The sequence below is a fragment of the Cryptomeria japonica genome, chromosome 2 (assembly GCF_030272615.1).
Source record: "Cryptomeria japonica chromosome 2, Sugi_1.0, whole genome shotgun sequence".
NCBI classification, from domain to species: Eukaryota; Viridiplantae; Streptophyta; class Pinopsida; order Cupressales; family Cupressaceae; genus Cryptomeria; species Cryptomeria japonica.
Genome location: NC_081406.1, coordinates 532,423,411 through 532,443,760, shown reverse-complemented (window position 1 = coordinate 532,443,760; position 20,350 = coordinate 532,423,411). Strand labels below are relative to the sequence as shown.

General features: G+C 35.3%; 1 protein-coding gene across 3 annotated transcripts in view; it reads right to left on the bottom strand.

Moving 5' to 3' along the window:
* Window positions 1–12,274: 12,274 nt before the first annotated feature.
* Window positions 12,275–20,350, bottom strand: part of LOC131052168 (uncharacterized) — a 103,816-nt gene continuing 95,740 nt past the window's right edge. For all 3 annotated transcript variants that reach the window (XM_057986779.2, XM_057986778.2, XM_059216702.1), the window contains 2 exons: window positions 13,136–13,195; window positions 12,275–13,002 (listed from right to left, as the gene is read on the bottom strand). In XM_057986779.2, the coding sequence (XP_057842762.1) occupies window positions 13,142–13,195 (54 nt within the window). In that variant the 3' untranslated portion in view covers window positions 12,275–13,002; window positions 13,136–13,141. The remainder of the gene's footprint in view (window positions 13,003–13,135; window positions 13,196–20,350) is intronic.

Genomic DNA, 20,350 nt, shown 5'->3' with positions numbered 1-20,350 from the left:
ACCCTTTTCTAAATATTAATTAAATATTTATTATTTAATTATTTGTGATATAATCCTTTAAACTAAATAACCTTTATTATTTAATTAAATTCAATTTCTAAATAATTAAATAATTTCTTTAAATTATTTAATTAACTAATTAATTTTAAATTCTTCTAATTTCTTCTAAATTCAATCACATGTGCATGATTTCAAAAACCAAATTGAAAATCAAACTCAAATTCTAAATATATTCAAATGCTAAATTGAATAAAAATAAATTCAATATTTGAATAAATCTAATGCAAAGATTAAATTGAAAATCTAAGTTAAAGTGCAAGCACATGCTAAATTAATTAATTCAATCAATTAATTAATTAAATCATTTATCTCTTCAACTTCTATTTCCATCTTTTAGTTAGCTTTTTCTAAATAAAGCTTTCTTTGTCATCAATTAATTTTCCTTCAATCATTCTTTTTCTTCCCTCAGTCAGCTTTTTCTCAATCAGTTGACTCAATTAATCTATTCAATCTATTATGTTTCACCTCCAAGTCAGCAGTTCAACTATCAATCAGCATGTGAGCTCACCCGAGTTCCAGCTCTTGATCAATCTGTTCCACCTTTCAATCAATCTTCTCCAAAAATCTATAAATTGAGCATTCAATCTCCATTTTCAATCCTCCTCAATCCTAGACAATTATTCTGAGTCACGAACTTTGAATCTTTGTGTCACTTGCAGGTTGCCAGCACAACATACAGAGAAGAGAAGAGCAATGGAAGTTATACACAATCACGGAATAGGGAGTCTTTAATTGATTTCATTTATAATTCCTATTTTGCTTGATTATGTTATTTCATTGTCTGTTTGTTAGAATTCTTTCATTAGATAGGGATTCGTGATTTCCCTTTGTTTCTAATTGATACTTTTTATTAAGATGAATTTTATCGTACGACACATAGCATATTACATTCCTCCTATTTACCATATTTCTGCATTCAACTGACTTATGACCATATTTATTGCAATTGAAACATTGACCGATGAATGATGAATTATTTTGATTTCTTCTATTTCTGCATTGACTTGACATATGACCAAATGTATTGCAAACAAAGCATTTACCATTGAATTTATAAGCATTAGGTTGTCTTGTCGGAGGCCTCTTGTTCTTCTATTGATTTCTTTGACCAGATCTGGAGCTTTCTCCTTTTTTCTCAAATCCAAGTCCTCCCATATCACCTTTATTCTTTTGACTTTGTAGCATTTCATCCATCTTGGCTGAGCTAGCATTGAATTTTTCTTTGTACGCATTAGCACTGGTAAGTTCATCTCTCATAATTATGATATATCTTTCAAGCTCTTGCTCATTATTTTTGGATTGCATCAATTCAAGCTTCAACGGGTCATTTTCATGATTTAGTTTACAACACTCATCGCATCTATCCTTTAGTGATTGAGTCAATTTTTCCTCATTCTTCTTCCAGTTTTCAATCTCCTTTGTCGATTTCATCACAATGGCTTCCATCTCATTCTTCAGCACTGCATTATCTCTAGCAAGTTTTTCACATTCATCTGTCTTGACTTTCAGAACTTGAAAATCAATGCATTGGCTTTCTTTCTCTGAGTTTGTCCATTAGCTCCTTTCTCTTCTCTCTAGATGAGTTCACTTGATCTTTCAATGACTCAATGAAATTTTCAGCATCCTTGAGATTTGTCTTCAATTCCCAGACTTTGGCTTTGGACTGATCCAGATCATTGTTGTCTCAGACCACTTGAATCCAAGACACCTTCCTGGATCTCCCTCAAGTTGTTAGGATCCTTCCAAGGAACTTGGATCCGATACATGTTGGACACAATGGAGGGGTGAATAAGTGATTTAAACAATTTTTACTTAATAAGAGCTATACCGGTTCAATATGAAATAAACAAAATGCAAACTGGTTACCAAAGCAATGCAAATAAGGTGTGTAGGAGAAATATCTGAAAGATTAATACAATACACACATGAAGATGCACCACACAACAACAGATGTACGAGGAAAACCCAATGTGGTAAAAACATCGGTGAGAATAGCTGTTGGATCTGCTCCAATCCAACCTCACAATGAAAAGATCTTATTACAAATTTTAGGGCAGCAACCCCTGATTTATGAGCACCAACTCAAAGAAGCACCAACCCCTACACAATTTATAGGCTACAACCTAAAGGAGCTACAACCCCTACACTAAGCACCTACTCAGTGAAAATGATATGAAAACTCAGATATACAAATGAGATCCTTGTTGCAAATGAAGTTGTGCAACCCTTCAAAGCTCTACACTACCAGTTTCTATCTTACCGGTTTGTATCAACTCAACACACACTACAACTTAGCCTTTCTTTTGGTTCTAACTCTACTTAATCTTCTCTCCCTCTATTTTATTGAATTCAAATCACACTTGGTCACTCTATATCAGGTACTGCTTCTTTCAGTTTGTCACCTCTGCATTCTATGCTCACTCTGTCAGTTTGTTCCTTACACCATTTTACCCTACTTTTTTTTACCGGTACAATCTTCACTCACAAACACTTCAGGTGTTTTTCTCTCTTGCTCTCAGACAACAATTTCACTTTATATTTCACCCTACGGCAGCCTTTTTATCTGTCTTAGGTCACCATATTTTAAACTGAAGCTTTCCTGTCAAAAACCAATTCAAACAGAGGATGGCTAGGGTTTCCTTCTACCGACCAAATTTGCATCCAATCTGATCTGATCCACCTTGGATCACACACCTACATTGGAGGAATAAGCCATCACGCATTTTCCATCTGTCCAAAGTATGTTTGCCAAAAATAGCAAACCTGACCATGATTTCCGGCCTTGAAATCTGTCGACTCATTTATGACCCAGTTGTTTCCTTCTCGAGGTCCTCTTGATATCTGATTTCCTTAATTCGATCCAAGTGCCAACAACTCCCTGATTCTTTGTCGTTCATTCTTCCTCGAGCCACATCAATCTGTTATCAATCCGTGATTTGTGGTTGTTTCATTTAATACCGACTAACTACTCCAACAACATGTCGATGGAAACTTCACCGACCTCTGCATGCTCGCCACCTCAGGTCCATGTGGTATCACATCGGCATATACTCATATCACCGACACAAGGTCGGTTTAAACTTGAACATTCAAGAAACTCGTGCCGGCACAAGCCCTTACCGGTGAGACCTTCTCCTGCTGCTAACCGACAATATACACTACACTGGTAGCACAACTTCACCTCCAGTGGTTTGTGATCTCTTTGTCACTCTGCCTCTTTATCACAAACAAACAACCAACCTTTATACCGGTTACAACTTGTCATGCCAACACACAACTTCATATCACCTCTTATCAGTGATGCCACTGACAATCTCAATACCTACTTGTCTTCCACCATATCGGTTGACAAGCCTTCATGTTAATCTTCCTTATGTCGGTTCAATCTTCTTCATACCGGGTTGACATACCCTACCGGTAGCTTGCAATATCGGTTGGCATCAATGACAACTCAATGCCAACAATACCAATTGTTGGAATCAAGGGAACACTGACAGGGGGTGGGGTGAATCAGTGTTCAACAAAATTGACTTTAATAACCTGATCATGCAACAACATTATGCAAATGAAGTAAAGTAAATGCATAAACACAAAGCCAAGATCATCAACACCATAACACCAAGATTTTTACATGGAAACCCGATTAAGGGAAAAACAACGATGGGATTGAGACCCACAATATTATAATACTATGATCAGGAGTATAGTAATATTACAAGAGGGAAATGTACATGCATTCAGGCTAAAACTCACTGCTCAATTACAAAAGAGGGCTACAACCTGGAGGAAGGCTCACTGCCTTACAAGTGATTACAAATAAGAACAGGAATGTCTAAACTAAATAGTAGCATCTACAAATACCAAAAAGCAGTTCCGGTTAAGCGCAATTAGTCTTCTACCACTGTTTTGTCTCTTTGCTCTATCATATACCGGAGCACAAAACTTTCAATCACTCACACAAAACTTCGCATAATCGCTCATACGATCTTCCTCCATCATCACTTTCTTACCAAATGATTATGTCAATCGGACTAATATATATGCACCATCAAATTAGATCAATTCTATGTTGTCCTAAAAAACCGCATAACACGCAACATGAAACATGTAATCCAAGTCGGCTTAAACTGATCCAAAAACAACTATCTGAACCAAAACAAGATGTCCACACACTTCTCATATGTCGGCTCATCAACCTCAAACACACAAACAATCATCAAAATTACTCTGCACGATCCGCACAACAAATCTTTACAAATTACTACAACAAAACACTTTTATACCGAAAAAATGATCTACTGAATCTTCTAACCAACACCAAACTTAATATCGGAGGCCACAAACCTAGAATAAGGTGAATTTCATATCCACAACACATCTCCCAGATCCACAAAGCAAAATACTTAACCAAAATAATCTGCCGATCACAAAACTGCACACTCAGCCGATTACATTGTTCTTCTTACCGGACCTTATTGAACCTCAATCAATCTTTCGAAATGAAGGAATCACGAACTGCAAATTAGATATCAAACTCACCAATTGTCATTTTCCATCAATTACAAGAACTAATCATCAATGCAGTGTCTCATGCCAACACTTCAGGCCATACAGACTCTTCTTCAACGTGCACACTAACTCCTCCTTACCTTTGACCTCATATCCCTGTAGTTGTTACATGTAGATTTCCTCCTCCAAATCCCCATGGAGAAAAGTTGTTTTAACATCTAGTTGTTCAAGATGCAAGTCTTGTACAACCACAAGACTTAGAATAGTTCTAATTGAAGTCATTTTTACAAGTGGAGAAAATATTTCATCAAAATCTATACCCTTTTTTTTGTGCAAAACCTTTAACCATGGGTCTGGCCTTATATATTTTCTTTCCTCCATCCTCCTTCAGCCTATAAACCCATTTATTTGGCAAGACTCTTTTTCCTGCAAGTAATGGGACTAAGTCCCAAGTCTGATTCTTCATCAAGGAATCCATTTCCTCTTTCATGCCTAGCTCCCACTACTATTTGGCATCCACCTGCATTGCTTCTTCATATCCTTCTCGTTCACCAGAATCAGTTAATAAAATAGAATACAAAGAAGAAAAAAATCTTTCAGGAGGTCTACTTAACCTCATAGAATGTCTAACACTTGCAGGAGTTTGTGGGATATTTTGTTGTTATTGAACATCGGGTACCAATGGCATTTTATTTTCATCCAACACCACATATTCCTTTTTGACCTCTTCATGCTTCTTTTCATGCATTTGTTCTTTATACATGACCTTCTCATTGAATATAACATCTCTACTTCTAATTATTTTTTAATTTTCAAAATCCCATAACCGATAACCAAAGTCATCCATTCCATATCCAATGAAGGTACATTTTTTAGATTTAGCATCAAGCTTGATTTTGTTTTCTTTATCAAGATGGACAAAAGCTTCACAACCAAAGGTTTTTAAAAAAGAATAGTTTACCTTTTTACCCATTCATGCCTCCTCTGGAATGCCACCATCCAAAGGATTTGAAGGTCTTCTATTTATCAAATAAACAATAGTATGTACAACATTTGCCCAAAATTCTAGGGGCGGTCCAGCATGCAATCTCATGCTCCTTGCATGCTCCATGATGGTCCTATTCATTCTCTCAGACAAACCATTTTCTTGTGGGGTTCTTGAAACTATTTTCTACCTTCGGATTCCATTGAAGAAATAGTAATCTTCAAATGCTTTTCTACAATACTCGCCTCCATTATCAGATTTAAGACACCAACTTTTTTCCTGTCTCATTCTCAACCAAAGATTCCCATTTCTTAAGAGTTTCAAAAACATTTGATTTCTATTTTAGGAAATATACCCATGTTTTCTTGGTTACATCATCTATAAAAATAACATAATAACAAGAGCCACCAAGAGATGATACCTGACCCAATCCCCATACATCTGAATACACAAGCTCTAATTTCTCACTCTTCTTCTCTTTCCCAAGCTTGAGAAATTTGACTCTATTCTATTTACCATAAGCACAATTTCACAGAATTCTAAATCAATCTGCTTCAATCCTAGCAACAGATTTTTAGAGTGAAGGATTTTCATCCCTTTCTCACTCATGTGCCCAAGTCTATGGTGCCACAATTTTGAATATATCCTTGCAACATCTATTGTAGTTGTCCCTATAGCAACTTTTTCTATAGCAGCTAAGGTAGAATAAGTATTACCAGTACACAAATACAATGTGCCCACCTTTACACCTTTAGCTACTACTAATGTACCTTTAGTGACCTTCCAGACATTGTCTGTGAAGGTAACTATGCAGCATTCACTGCCTAGTTGTCCTGCAGAAATTAAATTTCTTCTTGAATTAGGAACATGCCTTACCTCCTGCAACAACCAGTCATTTCCATTCTGCAACTTGATCTTTATATTGCATTTTCAAACAATCTGGCAGGGCTCATCATCACCTAAATATACCTATCCAAAATTACCTTGAACATAATCTAGAAAATATTTTCTATAGGATGTAGCATGAAATGAGGCCCCTAAATCTATTACCCAAGAATCATTAACATTATCTAAACACAGAATCAAGGCATCTTGTAAAGTATTACTTGCAACATTAGCTTCCTTACTGCAATCTTCATTTCCGTCTCCTTGTTTGTTTTTTCGAGACCAGCAATCTTTCTTTAAATGTCTTGGCTTTCCGTAGTACCAACAATCCTTTCTTCTTCTGGATTGAGAGCGTCCTTTCTTTGACTTCCCTCGTGACTTATTACGCCTAGGGCCTTTTCCTCTTTCCTTTGATCTTCCCATGTTCTCTACATTCAAAACAGTACCTGATAATGTTGAAGTCTCACCTATGCTTTTTCCATCGCATTTCCTCGATTAGGATAACACCAACAACATTATCAAATTTCAAAGTATTTGAACCATAGACAGAGTTACTTACAACCATAACCAAGCTATTCCAGCTTTCTAGCAAAGAACATAAAATTAAGAGAGCCCTAACCTCTTCATCAAATTTAAATTTTACAAAAGTCAATTAGCTAGTAATTGTATTAAATTCATTTAAATGATCTGCTACAGATCCTCCCTCACTCATTTTCATATTAAACAAACGCTTAATAATAAATACCTTATTCGAAGCTAAGGGTTTCTCATATAGTTTAGCCAATACCGACATCACATTTACAGTCGTTGTTGCTTTTGATATATCGAATGCTACAGACTGTGCAAGGCACAACCGAATGGTTCCCAGTGTCATTTTGTCCAGAATATCCCAATCTTCATCTGACATCGCGATCGGTTTCTTTGTCTTTCCTTCCAATGGCCGTCGCAGATCCTTTTGATAAGAGTAATCCTCCATCTGCATTTTCCATAACTGATAATTCTGGTCGTTGAACTTCTCGACCTTGAATTTGGATTCTTCCATTTCTCCCACTCAAATCTGAAAGTCCCTATAGATTTACAAAAATACATGGCTCTAATACCAATTGTTAGAGTTTAGGTAGATCCAGAGCAAATACAAATTTACAATTATGTGCAGATACAAACACAAAAGATGAAGAAAAATACATAACACATATAACACAAAGATTTAAGGTGGTTCACCCAAGATGGGCTACATCCATAGAACAAATCCTTCCAATCTTTTCTTATTATCCAGTAAATTAGTACAACACCATTACAATGCCTTTTACATTTCAATTGTTTATAACGAGCAATTTTTAGGGCAACACTCAAATTCGGTTATTTTTTTAGGGTTTTTTTTTCAATGTCGATTTTTCAACAAAAAATGGCAAAAAAAATTTGCTCAAGGGTTGTACCCCCAAACCCCGGCAAGGATACATAATGAGTGTGTGATACTTGCATGATCAATCACCACATGTCAACAAGCTAAACTATCCTCTTGGAGTGGAAAATGAGTCATCTTGGGTAATAATGCTAAAACCCAAATATATGATCCAAGCCCCTTAATTTATATGCACTCAATTTTAGCTCTCCCCAAAGCAATGAATCACTCCTTAGTCCCTATATATCAAAATAAATATGGTAAGGTGTAGGAGAGTAAAATAAATGGCCTTCATTGAAATGGAGTGAGTTATGATCTCATAAATCTCAAGATGGAACTGGTGTAAAAGATATGGTCACTCAAAAATTGGTGTTGGATCCTAAGTTGTGACAATCCTAGTCAACAAAGTCAGCTCTTTTCTAGTATATTATTCTTTGTCCAAAATTTATGTGGAATGTACCACCTTTGTACTTTTTCACACGAGAAGATATAAAAGTTGGTTCAACATTATGAGAACTTATAGTTGAATCTGTAGGAGTTGATTATGAACCTCCCACACCTTAGAATCATCTGCAAAACAAAATTAACCTTCCACAAGAGAAAATGGAGACAATAGCTTGCAATGAGACAACTACAATTAGACAACTTAACAATTATTGAATGGCCTATGAAACAAGAATTAAATGCCAAATGATAACTAAAAAATTTCCAAAAAGGCCTAAGTTAAAATAAGCATGTAAATAAAAGCTACTAGTGAAATAGTTAGGCAAAATACCTTATTGGCACCAACAAAATCCATTATTACTCATCTAACTTTAAATATTAATAATAGAGAGCAAGTAGATTTCTAGTAGGGAACTCTCCACTATTAAGGATTAATGATTTTGAAAAATCTAGAAGGATTTTATTTGGGGAGGTAGGAACTAAAGTGAAGGGTTATTGGATTGAAACATACAACATTAGGGTTGTGGAGTGATCTTGGTGGAACAAGGACAATTTTTTATATCCCAAACAAATGATGAGAAAGTTTTGAACAATATTTTATCGGCTATTATCATTTTACATTCGAGAGAGTATAAGTTATGTTAGAGAAGGAACAAAGAAGGTTAATACAAATTTAGAGTTAGTTTAATTCCCTTTGGGAAGATAATGGCTAACAAAATTGATATGGTATGTGAAGACCCCTCCAAAGTGTTGTTCTTTTGTCCAGTTAGCAATTAGGAATAGAATCCTCACCTTGGACAACTTAATAAGGAGTATGTATGGGCCATTTAGATGCCCTCTTTGCTACAAGGAATCAAAACCAATTCAAGGTATCCTTCAACAATGTGCAATGGACAGCATCAAAGACTCAATGCCAACATCTCCTTAGCTAGTCAAGAGGTCCTCCTAGTCGATAGTGTTTATTGCAAACAACATACACATGTACACTAGGGTTTATGTCTAGACCAACAATGGTCCATCAAGTAACTCCTTCGAGTGAGATTAGAAAAAAGAAATTGTAGGGAAGAATTGAGATGGTAGGTGCTTAAAGGTGAGGTAAAGCTAAATACCAACAAGGCCTCCAAAGGCATTCCAAGCATGATATGAGCAATATATGTTTAAGAAATAGCATGGGCAACTTTGTGCTAGGAGTATCAAAATTCATCAATTTGAAAACTAATACCATTGTGGAGTAGGAAGCTTTATTAACTAGTTTGAAAGTTATGTATAGAGCAAGGTGTAGGGATGTGGAAGTCAGAAATTCTCAAATAGTTGTAAATGTGGTTATTGTAGGTCAATGCTCTATTAGCGATTAAAAGCAATTCTAGAAGTTCTAGTTGGAAGTTGAAATATCATTGTTTCAAGTGTGACATTGCTATAGGTGCCAAAATAAAGCTACATCATTGACCAAGGAGTTTTGCAAACTAAGTTTTCTACCATTAGGAGTAAAGAGATCCATGATTGGAATGGATTGGCCTTATTAATTGATGTTGATTGCCAATTGAAATACTTTTAAAAAGTGATGTGTAGTAATTATTATTGATACGAAAAATCCAATTAAGAGGTTTTAGTTTTTGATATAGGCAACTCACACATATATGACATGTAAGAATTCATTGTGAGGTAACTTGGAATTTGTATTGGCATCGTGAAAGAAGGTGTAGTGTGTGGTTTTGGTCTAGCATACATGGTGATTACTTGGGTTGGTAGTGGCAAAAAAAAATTGTCTACGATTGCGGGTTTGTTTTGGGTATCTTCTAATAAAATGGGGAGAATTGTCTCAAGACCCGTTGTTTAAAGGCCCAATTACAAACCATTTGTTGAAAAGGATGTTTAATCATAAGGACAATAATTTGATATTAATGAAGACTATTCTAGGGGAGGAATGTCTCGTAGGTAAGTGACTTTAATTCAAGGGCTACAATACTAGTAGATTTCAAGCACAAGTTGAAGTTGGTTGTAGCAAATGAGGAGATAAAGGATAGTATTATGGATTACTTATCCCAACAAACGTGAATCAAATGGAAGGGAAAAGAGATGTTTGAAGGAGTGCCATTGTATGCATCTAGAAAAAGGAAGTAACGAGCTTTAGGAGTGGTAATAGAGGCGGCTATATTGCAAATGCAAGAGGAATTTCATGAACTTTTAAGTATAAAAATAAAATTTGGTAAGAGTTTTGGTAGGACTTACAGATGGCTATAGATCATATGGTGGCTCACAAGCAAATACACAATACCAATATTGGTGAATGGTTGGCTTATTCATACACTCCACAAGACAAAGGTAATCACAAGGATTAAGATATTTGGAATAGTGTGTACAATTAGTTCATTTGCACTGTTACTGAAAATAACCCCATTTTCAAGTAATGGAGTTTACAACCACGTATCTAAAAGATGAGTTAATGCACCTCCAAGCTGGTGCCATAGGAATGTGCATTCTTAGGGTTAGCCTTGTTTGGGTTGTAATGATTTCCTAGTATGCATAGTACTTGTCTTTGGTCTCTCCCCTATTTTGTTTTCAAGGCTTTTATATCATTCATAATAGTAATTATCGATCTACAAGTTTTTGGTGATCTATATTCTTTAATACGTGTAGACATGAAAATGTGATCCACTACTTAACGTTTCGAAAGATGACTTTTCAATCAAATCATAATTTATAGAAAATCATGTAAAATCATAAGCCCATAATAAGCTTGACTAAAATCATCTAGACATATCTATATTTCCACGCCCACTTCCTCTATAATTCAGAATTATATAACTGCTTTAGATAAGACCGAAGAAAACGATGTACCATGTCCCAACATAACAGTTCAACCATCATTGAGAAAGGAAGGAAAGTGTAGGTATTTCAATACACTTCAGATTTGAACTGCAATTAAATTCCAAGATCATCAAAAAAAAAATCTTTCAAATATGATAACTAAATGTTGAAGAATTCGGTATAATGCCAGATGCATACACACAATTCTAATTAACCCTCAAATTCTCTCCATCTTTAAACCGATTGCAGGGAGAAATGAGCAGAGCTAATTTTAAAAAAAAAAATCACACCCATGACACTGTTCAGCAAATCATCCAAAAGCCAAAAAGTTTCAGCCATGTTTTACAGATCCTTATCTCAACAATCTTCCATTCGTCTAGCTACATTCCTACTACCTCTTTTGCTGGGTCATATCGAATTTAAAAGACAACCAAAATTTACCTTCCACTACCTGGCATTTATCAGAATCAGTATTATCCAAGTTTATTTATTAATTTTAAATGTTGAAATTGTTTAAAGAAAGCAATGTTCAGAGTGCTGTATAAAACCAGAAAAAAATTGTTAGTTTTTATTCATTTTTTTATACATTTTAAAATAATATTTTCAAATGCAACATGTTTGCAGTGCAATAAACTATTTTGTTAGACTTAAATTCATTAAAATTAGCTAGATCACATGCCAGTGTATGTTAATTTTTTATATTAGTTTTTGAATAGTAGTAGCTTTCAATAATATCATTTTACTATTGATAACTAAATTGGTGGCCGTAGTATCTAGTCCTCTGTCTATGCAGCATTATATTTAGCAAGTGTTACCTTGGAGACACTTGAAAAAAAGTCTGTATATCTAGCAGTAGCACGTAGCCATATAAATGCCAATACGAAATTTTTTATAGACGTTTCTTTCAATGCCTTTGCATCCTTATTTCTTATTTTCAAGCAAAACACGGGGAGGATGCAAAAAAATTATGAGAGATGGTTACTGACAAAACTCAAGCTTGAGTTTATATGGGTTTGTGCTAGTATATTGCTGACACAAGCGAAAGGCTGATTGAAGCGAAACCCCATAATTTTATTAGATAAACATGTCTGGTTTAAAAAATCGATAGGCTCGAGCATAAAATAAATCTACATGCAAAAAATGTAAATTTGAACTTGACAGAGATCAGACAGTTATGAGCATAAGAAAAAACAATTCACCTTAATTCTCATGTAAGGGCCTTTGGATCAAAACAATCCATATCTATCAGTTTTGCCATGAGGACAATAACTAGAGTGAATACATAACTAGCATTAGGCCTCAATGATTCTCAATACAATAATCATCCTTTCCTCTAGTACCTTTTATTGATGGTACAGTTTATTTTCGATTAACACAATTCAAAGCTTGGACACATCCAGCATTTGCTTGGTGCCTGGCAAAAGTATAATGATGAAATGGAAATGTCAAAAGGGCAGTATTCAAACAGTCTCAATGACCTTAAGAGCTTTTTCTGTTGCTGCAAATACACAGATAACTAGCACCCATGGTTTTATGAAGCTGAAAAGAATCAACATAATGGTTGCTTCCAAAGAGCAATGATAAACATACAAAATAATATTAGTTTGCAACTGGATTATCATAGCAGGATACAACCAGCTATCCATTTACATAAAAAGAAACATTCAATGGCCACTGCAATGGACAGATCTTATCACAGCAAAGGATACAAGAACAAAACTTCAAAAATAAACTCATAGCAAGTTCATCAAACCCAGCATCATGAATGGCTGAATGGAGCAGAAAAAATCAGAAAACCTGATCAATTTATGCCAATGCTGTTCTCTTTGTGATTTAATTTACACAGATGCTGTTCTACTGTGTTAAACCAACTACTTAGAAATTCAGTATGTATTGATTTTTGGTGTCCCTGTTGCACATTCATGACATGAGATTAACATTCAGTCTCCAACCAAATAAAGTACAATATAAGCTAATCAATCCCAGACAAAAGAAAAAATAATGTTTTAAATATTCTCGGTAAATTTGTGCCCATGCCATACCTGAAATCACAGTCCTGTACCATCAAGCTGTCCATTTGAAAGAAGATGGACCATATATTGCTGTTACCATGTCATAAATTGTGTTTAAAGACACATACCAACTAAATTGAAGAGATCTTAAGCTACTCAGAAGAATAATCCATAAACATCATTATTGAAAGGTGGTGTTCTCAATCATTTTAGTTAGAACTTAAAAATTGTACTTATCTCTAGGATAGAGATGTATTTTTCAGACAGCATTGCCTGTTAAACAAGACTGAAAATAACATTGTATTGCCATTTACAAAATTAAATAACACACCATTGCTTATCAATCTATGTTACCAGGTTCATCTGAACTAAGGGTGATACCTGTTTGAACAAGACCGGTTACAGATGCAGGCCTGGGTTCCCACAGGGTTTTCCCTAAGTTTGTACAGGCAAAGCCCCAGGGAAAAGAAGAAAAATAAAAATTATTTTTTTGCAGATTTTAAGCAATGTAATTTTTTTTAATAAATGTTTGAGGGGAGGTTGTCAGTGTAGATACATAGACAGTGAAAAATACAGAATCAATAAGACACCAAGGCATTTATTTCCTGTCTGTGGAAGTGCTTACAAAAGAGAGAATAGGCTGTAATTCTTTAAGGAAACCAGGCTCCCAAATTCCAAATGTCTTATTCCTCTTGCCTCAACACATTTTCATTCATTTGTCGTCTAAGTAGAGTAGTCTGTCCCACCTCTTAGCCCACCTGGAGACTCTGTTTCTTCACTTCCATTCCAAGGTAGCATAGAATGCACACCTTTCAAGAGGTGCTCCACCAATTGCTCTAAAACAAGATTCTGGAGGCAACATATCCTTCAAGTTCAAACTCTGATGCCAAGTTTGCAGATTCAAATCCCTACCAAGAAGAGGCAACAGCCTATCCACGGGAGCACCTGTTCAACAAGGCTGTTACACCGAGCAACATGGGGAACCTGCATTGTGTAGTGATTCCAAAACAGCATACCCTGCAAGTTTGCAACACTTCCTTCTCAAGGTTTCCATACTTCCGTTGAGCACATACTTACTCTCAGTGTCTATGGACAAGAAGGAAAAAGTTAGGGTTAGGATTTTGAATAGCTAGGGAGGTAGCAGCAGTAGAGCTTCAGGCACAGCTAAAGGTCCCATTGATAAACATGACAAAAATGATTCAGAGGCAGACATCAGCTCAGATGTGGGTAAACTCTCAAATGTATGCACTCGTGAAAGAAAGTGGGATCTGCATTGGATATGTATCAGAATGTAGGGCTGGTGAAAGTGAAGAAGTCAGATGGAGAAAAGAATAAAGATAAGACAAATGAAGTTGTGTCATTCAAGTGATTGATGCAGATTTAGACAATAGTGTGATACAGCAGTTAAGAAATGAGCAAAAGAGGGATGTAGCTGAAGACAGACTGATTTATGCAGCATACAAAACTGCCTCAAATTAGTTATCATGTATGTGGTGATTTCAGTTTGTTGTTGCTTTTAAAGGTTTCAAAATCTTCTAAGCCTATTCTTTAAAAAGCCATTGAGATTTTCTGATATATCCCAAACAATAGAGATAAGATGCAGGAGGACACAGATAGGGTTTCTAGCCTGTCTTTGGGTGACATTCCCTTCTCTTTGGACTACTTCCCATCAGATGTAGATCTTTCAAATGATAATGTTTTGGAAATCTTTGCTCATCAAGAGGAACTTTCAGTAGTTGGAAAGTTCGTGGATAAATATCTGTATATAGCAACACTAACTATGTGGATGGGTGAAGTTTGACCAAATTTACAGATGCCTATGATCTCTTTCCTGGCCAAAGGTTTATTTCTGTTGAAGTTCAACTCTGCAGTTGAAAAGGATTTTGTTTGGCAGAATGATCTGTGGTTTAGAGGTTGATCAGGTTTGATATTATGCGAGTGGGAACACCCTTTTGTTGTTTATCATGTCTCTTTCTTAAAAAAACTTTTTCAATTTGTTTATACAACCTCCCTTTGGTTTGTAGAACTGAAAAAGTGATCCAGCAACTAGCTGAGCAAATTGGTGAGTTTGTATGTTTAGATGGGAACAAACACCTTTCCAGTTTCCACCAATAAGTTTTCAAGAGCATGTGTTATGATACATATAACCATGCCTATCCTCAATATTCTCAGCATTCAGTCTACTTTGGGCATCGGCTTTGATATGTTGATGATGAGGGTATGCCTTTGACGTGCTTCAAATGCAACAAAACAGGTCATAAAAGCAGAAAATGTGATTCATCTGAAAGAGCTCCACCTCAAAGCATTGTGGCTTAAAAATAAAAGAGCTCCTGGATGAGGTTTTTTTTTTATGGAGGAACACACAATGCTTTTCAAAGGTAAGCATCAACATATGGTTTATTCCTTAAGTTACTCAGTTCTCCTCTCAAGGACCCCATGACTGCTCCAAAATGATGTGGGAATGGGGGCAATGACAGGAGTGGTCCAGGGGCACCCCAACGGCCCACAGTTCCCTATGGGTACACATGTCATGCACCCATAGGGAACCCAAGACGACCAGGGCACTCCCAAGTGCCCAGTTAGGTTTCAACTTTTCAAGGCATAACGTGCGAATGAATTGGAGGTGGTCGCTGCAAGGCTGTTGCAACAGCATTGCCAAAGTTAATCCCGACTGTCTTTCTAAAATTCTCAATTTCTTCCAAGCATTTCTTCCCAACTCTACTGTTTTCACTGCCCTTGCTTCCTTCACTTAATTTATTAAACATTTTTATTAATTTTGCTCTCAAAAAAAAAAAACTTGGCTTATTTTACTGTCATTACACTCTCATCTTTGTTTGCATGCTGACCGTCTTATAATATTTATAAAAATAAAAAATAATAATGGCTAAGAAAAGCTTCAATTGCTAATAGAGATCTTTCTTTTTATTATTACAATCACTAACAAACATAACATCATTTTCACTTATAATCTTCATTTGTATTTTGATTACTATTTTTATATCTATTATTTTACACCGAAATCACTCTCAAATAGAGCACAATCAACACTTCTCTTTATTAGTATAGATATCTTAAATATACATGTAAAAATATCAATTTTGAGTAATATTATTTTAATTCATAATTATTCCAGAACTATTTTGTTTTATTTGTATTATTTATTTATTTTATTTTTATTTGAAATTTTTAAAAATTAATGTTATTATGTTGTTTCTATTTATATTTACATAGTCAACATGCTATATTTATACTTGTGGTTCAAATGACGTTGAACCAAACGGTTGGTCTAGATCTTTTTCATGAACGTGGAAGACATCTATACATGATTTTGATTGTATTTATTTGAAATTTTGTAAGTGATGATTTTCATTTATATCATCCTAGACATATATGATATATGACATAATATTAAAAATTTGAAATATTAATTGGCATTTATCTATATCACTACCATTGATTAATGATGGAGTATCATACTATCAAATGTATTTACAATTTTGTATATTTAAAAAAAAAAAAGTACACACACACATATATATGGTTTATTCAAATTTGGAGTGATGGTAGATTATCAGTTGGAATCAGGGGCCTTGCTTCAGAGAGCAACAATTTTTAATGAAGAGATTGAAAAGGAGCGCTCAAGCAAGAATGAGATGCATGGCTACAAAAGGAGCCTCCTAAACAAAAAATTTCAGATGGCATTGGGGGTATTTAGAACTCACAAAATGAGAGCCATTATTAGTAGCAGCAAGAAAAGAAGCTGCAGATTGAGGCACGAACCTTGCAAGGATGAAGGATCACTAAGGACATTGGATAGCCTCTTCTCCCATAGAAGAAGAAGATAGAGTTTTGAGGAAACTTGAGTTTGTTATTGTTATCATTCCATAGTTGTTTAAGTAGATTGTTTCTATTTTATGTGCAGCATATCAATAGGGTTACCTGTCCTACTCCTAACAGTATCCCTTTTCTATTAATTTTTTAAGTACTCATGTATTTCTGTTTATATGTATGGGTGAAGCTCCAATAGACATCTCAATAAATTTATTTTAAAAAACTTAATATCATGTTTATATTAATTGCTCTCTGTTTTATGTTAGTTACTTTATTATACAGAATAATTAATATTATTTATTGATTAAGCATGGAAGGGCTTTGAACACTTCCATAAAGAAGAAAATAACAAAAACCATAACTACAGAGATAATCTAACATTGACTAGACTGTAATATAAAAAAAAACATGCTATGTTCAGTGTGCTCTACTAGGGTTTGAATTTTCTACAATTCTTGGCAAGATTCTGAGAAATGGAAGGCTGTTCGGTGGGCCCCTCGGTTGCTCCCCATTCACAGGTGTTGTTCCTGATGCACATGTCTCTCGTGTTGTTTCTGACATGCAAGTATCTGATGTTGTTTATGATGCGCATGTCTCAAGAGTTGTTTCTAAAGATATGCTGAAGGTGTTGTCTCTATCGGGTTGGGCCAGCCATCTTGGAATGACAAAGTTGCCAGATCTGGTTTTTTCAAGAATGAAGTTAGGTTTCAACAATCCAGATTACTGAGGAAGATATTGCTGTAAACTCACCTAATTCCTTGATGGATGAAACTATATCTGTAATGGATAATACTTCTGGTTGGAAAGTTATTTGCCTTTAGGCCAAATATTGATTTGGTTAGAATATAGTTGATAGAGGCCTGCAAATTGAAGAAAAGTATTTCAATTAGTGCTATGGTTGATGGATTATTTCTTTTTTAGATTTGCCAATAAGGAGGATTTGTTCAAAGTGCTTATAGGACGACCATGGTTTTTTGATAAAGGCCATAGAAATAATCTTTCACTTTGTAAGTGGAAACCTAGATTCTACCCTATAGCTGATTTGTATGCAGTTGCTCCAACATGGGTTCAATTGCCTAATTTGCCGTTGGAATTCTAGTAGGAAAGTATTGCTAATTCTTTTGGGCAACTTGTATCTATTAATAAAGTTACTTTGCAAAAATTCAGGCTTTGATTTTGCCAGATTACATGTTAGTGTGTAAATGAACAAAGTCCTCCCTACACAAATGACCCTTTGGTCTAAACTTGGTAAATGGGTTCAGCCTATTCTTTATGAGAATGCCCATTTTTTTGTCAAAACTACAATAAGTATGACCACCTAATGGATAAATGTCGAAAACCTAGTTTGAGAAAGGAAAAACCAAAACATAAAGAAGTTGTTGAGGAAGAGGCTAGGGTCTCTGCTGACATGTCTCCTTTTCCAGGCCTATTTTAAAAGAAGAAGAAAATAAGAAAATTACGACCCAAGAGGAAGTTAGGGTTCCCACTAAAAAGGTTCATTTTATGGAGAACATCTCCCTTACTGAGTTCAGGAAGAGGGTAGTGCAGTGGCTGATATTGTGCCTCTCAAGGAGAAAATGCAATGTCCCCGCCTATCAACTACTTCTTATCTGCCCTCTAACATGAATAGAAACAGAAACAAATAAATAAAGAGAATTCATTGATCAGAAAATCATCTCATTTATGAGACTTCACAATTTCCTGAGGTTTTAGAATACATAAATTGCAGTATCCATCAAGAGGCAACCATGCTATACTTAAGCGATTGGATTAAGGATGAAACATAGCAATGGAGCGATCTTATCTATGCAGGAGATCCAATATGCAGTGAACACATTAATGACAGTAAATGAAAGGTGCAATTAAGATTATGAAGAAGCATTCATGAAGGGGTGCGATTTAAAGGTTATATTGCAGAGTCAGCAATAACAAATGATAATAATAAAAGGGCCGCGATTCATTTAGTGTGAAGGTTTAAAAACTATTAAATTTGGTTAAGCAAAAGATTAGTTATGAACAATCGCCTCTTACAAACAGTTGTAAGCATATGAAGGGTTGTGGCTTCTCACAATCTATGGGAAGATAAAAATATCTTCTTCCAAGCATCCAAGAAAGGAGGGGATGGAAGGAACAGAAGATATTAATATACTGCCAGATCATTATTATATCACTAGCAATTATTGTGGTCACAGCAGATTGGTATGCTGTAAGCCTGTATCTACTTATGAACTAGTGCTTATTTATGTCATGTTATGTCTAGGAATAATGAGAAAATATGCATATAATATTAGGGAGATCAGATTTATACTTAATTTCTTATACATTCATAATAATTGAAAAGACCAATATATTAAATGGTCTAGCCCTTGATCTTTTGCTAATGCCTTTGTGAGGATAGATCGTGTTGTGACCATTTCACACATTGCCCCATCACAAATGGGGACCCCTTCTTTTGCTTTCAGTTTTAGTATTTGTTAGGTTAGATTGCTAGGAGCGATCCTTTTAGAGAAAACAAGTTTGAGTTGATCTTGCATCCAGCATTTTGAGAGTCAATGATTCACACCTTTTCATTGGCTTTGATGGAAATGAGGTAAAAATTTGGCTGAGGCAAGTTGATTTTGGAGGTCAAACATTCTAAGTTTGCATTTTAGAGGACTGTCATTGACCCCTCAAAAGTGTGACTTAAGCATTTCAACCACTGTCATTGACCCCTCAAAATTCAAAAGTGCGACTTAAGAATTTCAATCACTGTCGTTGACGTAGCACTTCAGGTATTCCTTTGCCTCTTCAATCAGCGAACCTAGGTCTTGTATTGCATTGCTTTGATCGAGATCATTGTTTGGACAAGTGCTTTGCAAGGAAGCGTTCCCATTACTTCCTTTGATTGCCTAGATCAGCAACTTAAGCGTTTTCATTACTTCCTTTGATTGCCTAGATCAGCAACTTAAGGTTTTTGAACAATTTCCTTCACCTCCTCCAAGCAGCGACCTAAGATGACTCATTTCCTTGGATGATTTTGATCAGTGAACTAAGAGGATTTTGCTTTCAATCAAGCTTCAAAGGGGCATTTTGAATCATTTCCTTTGACCCCTTGAAAGAGCGACCTAAGAGTTAAGGTGATTTCCTTTGCTACCTTGAAAGTGCGACATAAGGAATTGATCATTTCCTTTGACATGTGAAAAGCGCAACATAAGAGTTAGATGATTTCCTGTGACCCCTTGAAAGTGTGACTTAAGAATGAGCTATTGTCATTGCTACCATGAAAGTGTGAAGGTTAAAGCATTTCCTTTGCGATATTAAAAGTGCGACTTAAGGATGAGCTATTGTCATTGCCCCCAAAGATGTGTGACTTAAGGAAAATTGTTTTGAGATGCATTGAATGGACCCCACAATATTGAAGAAACATTTTTATTT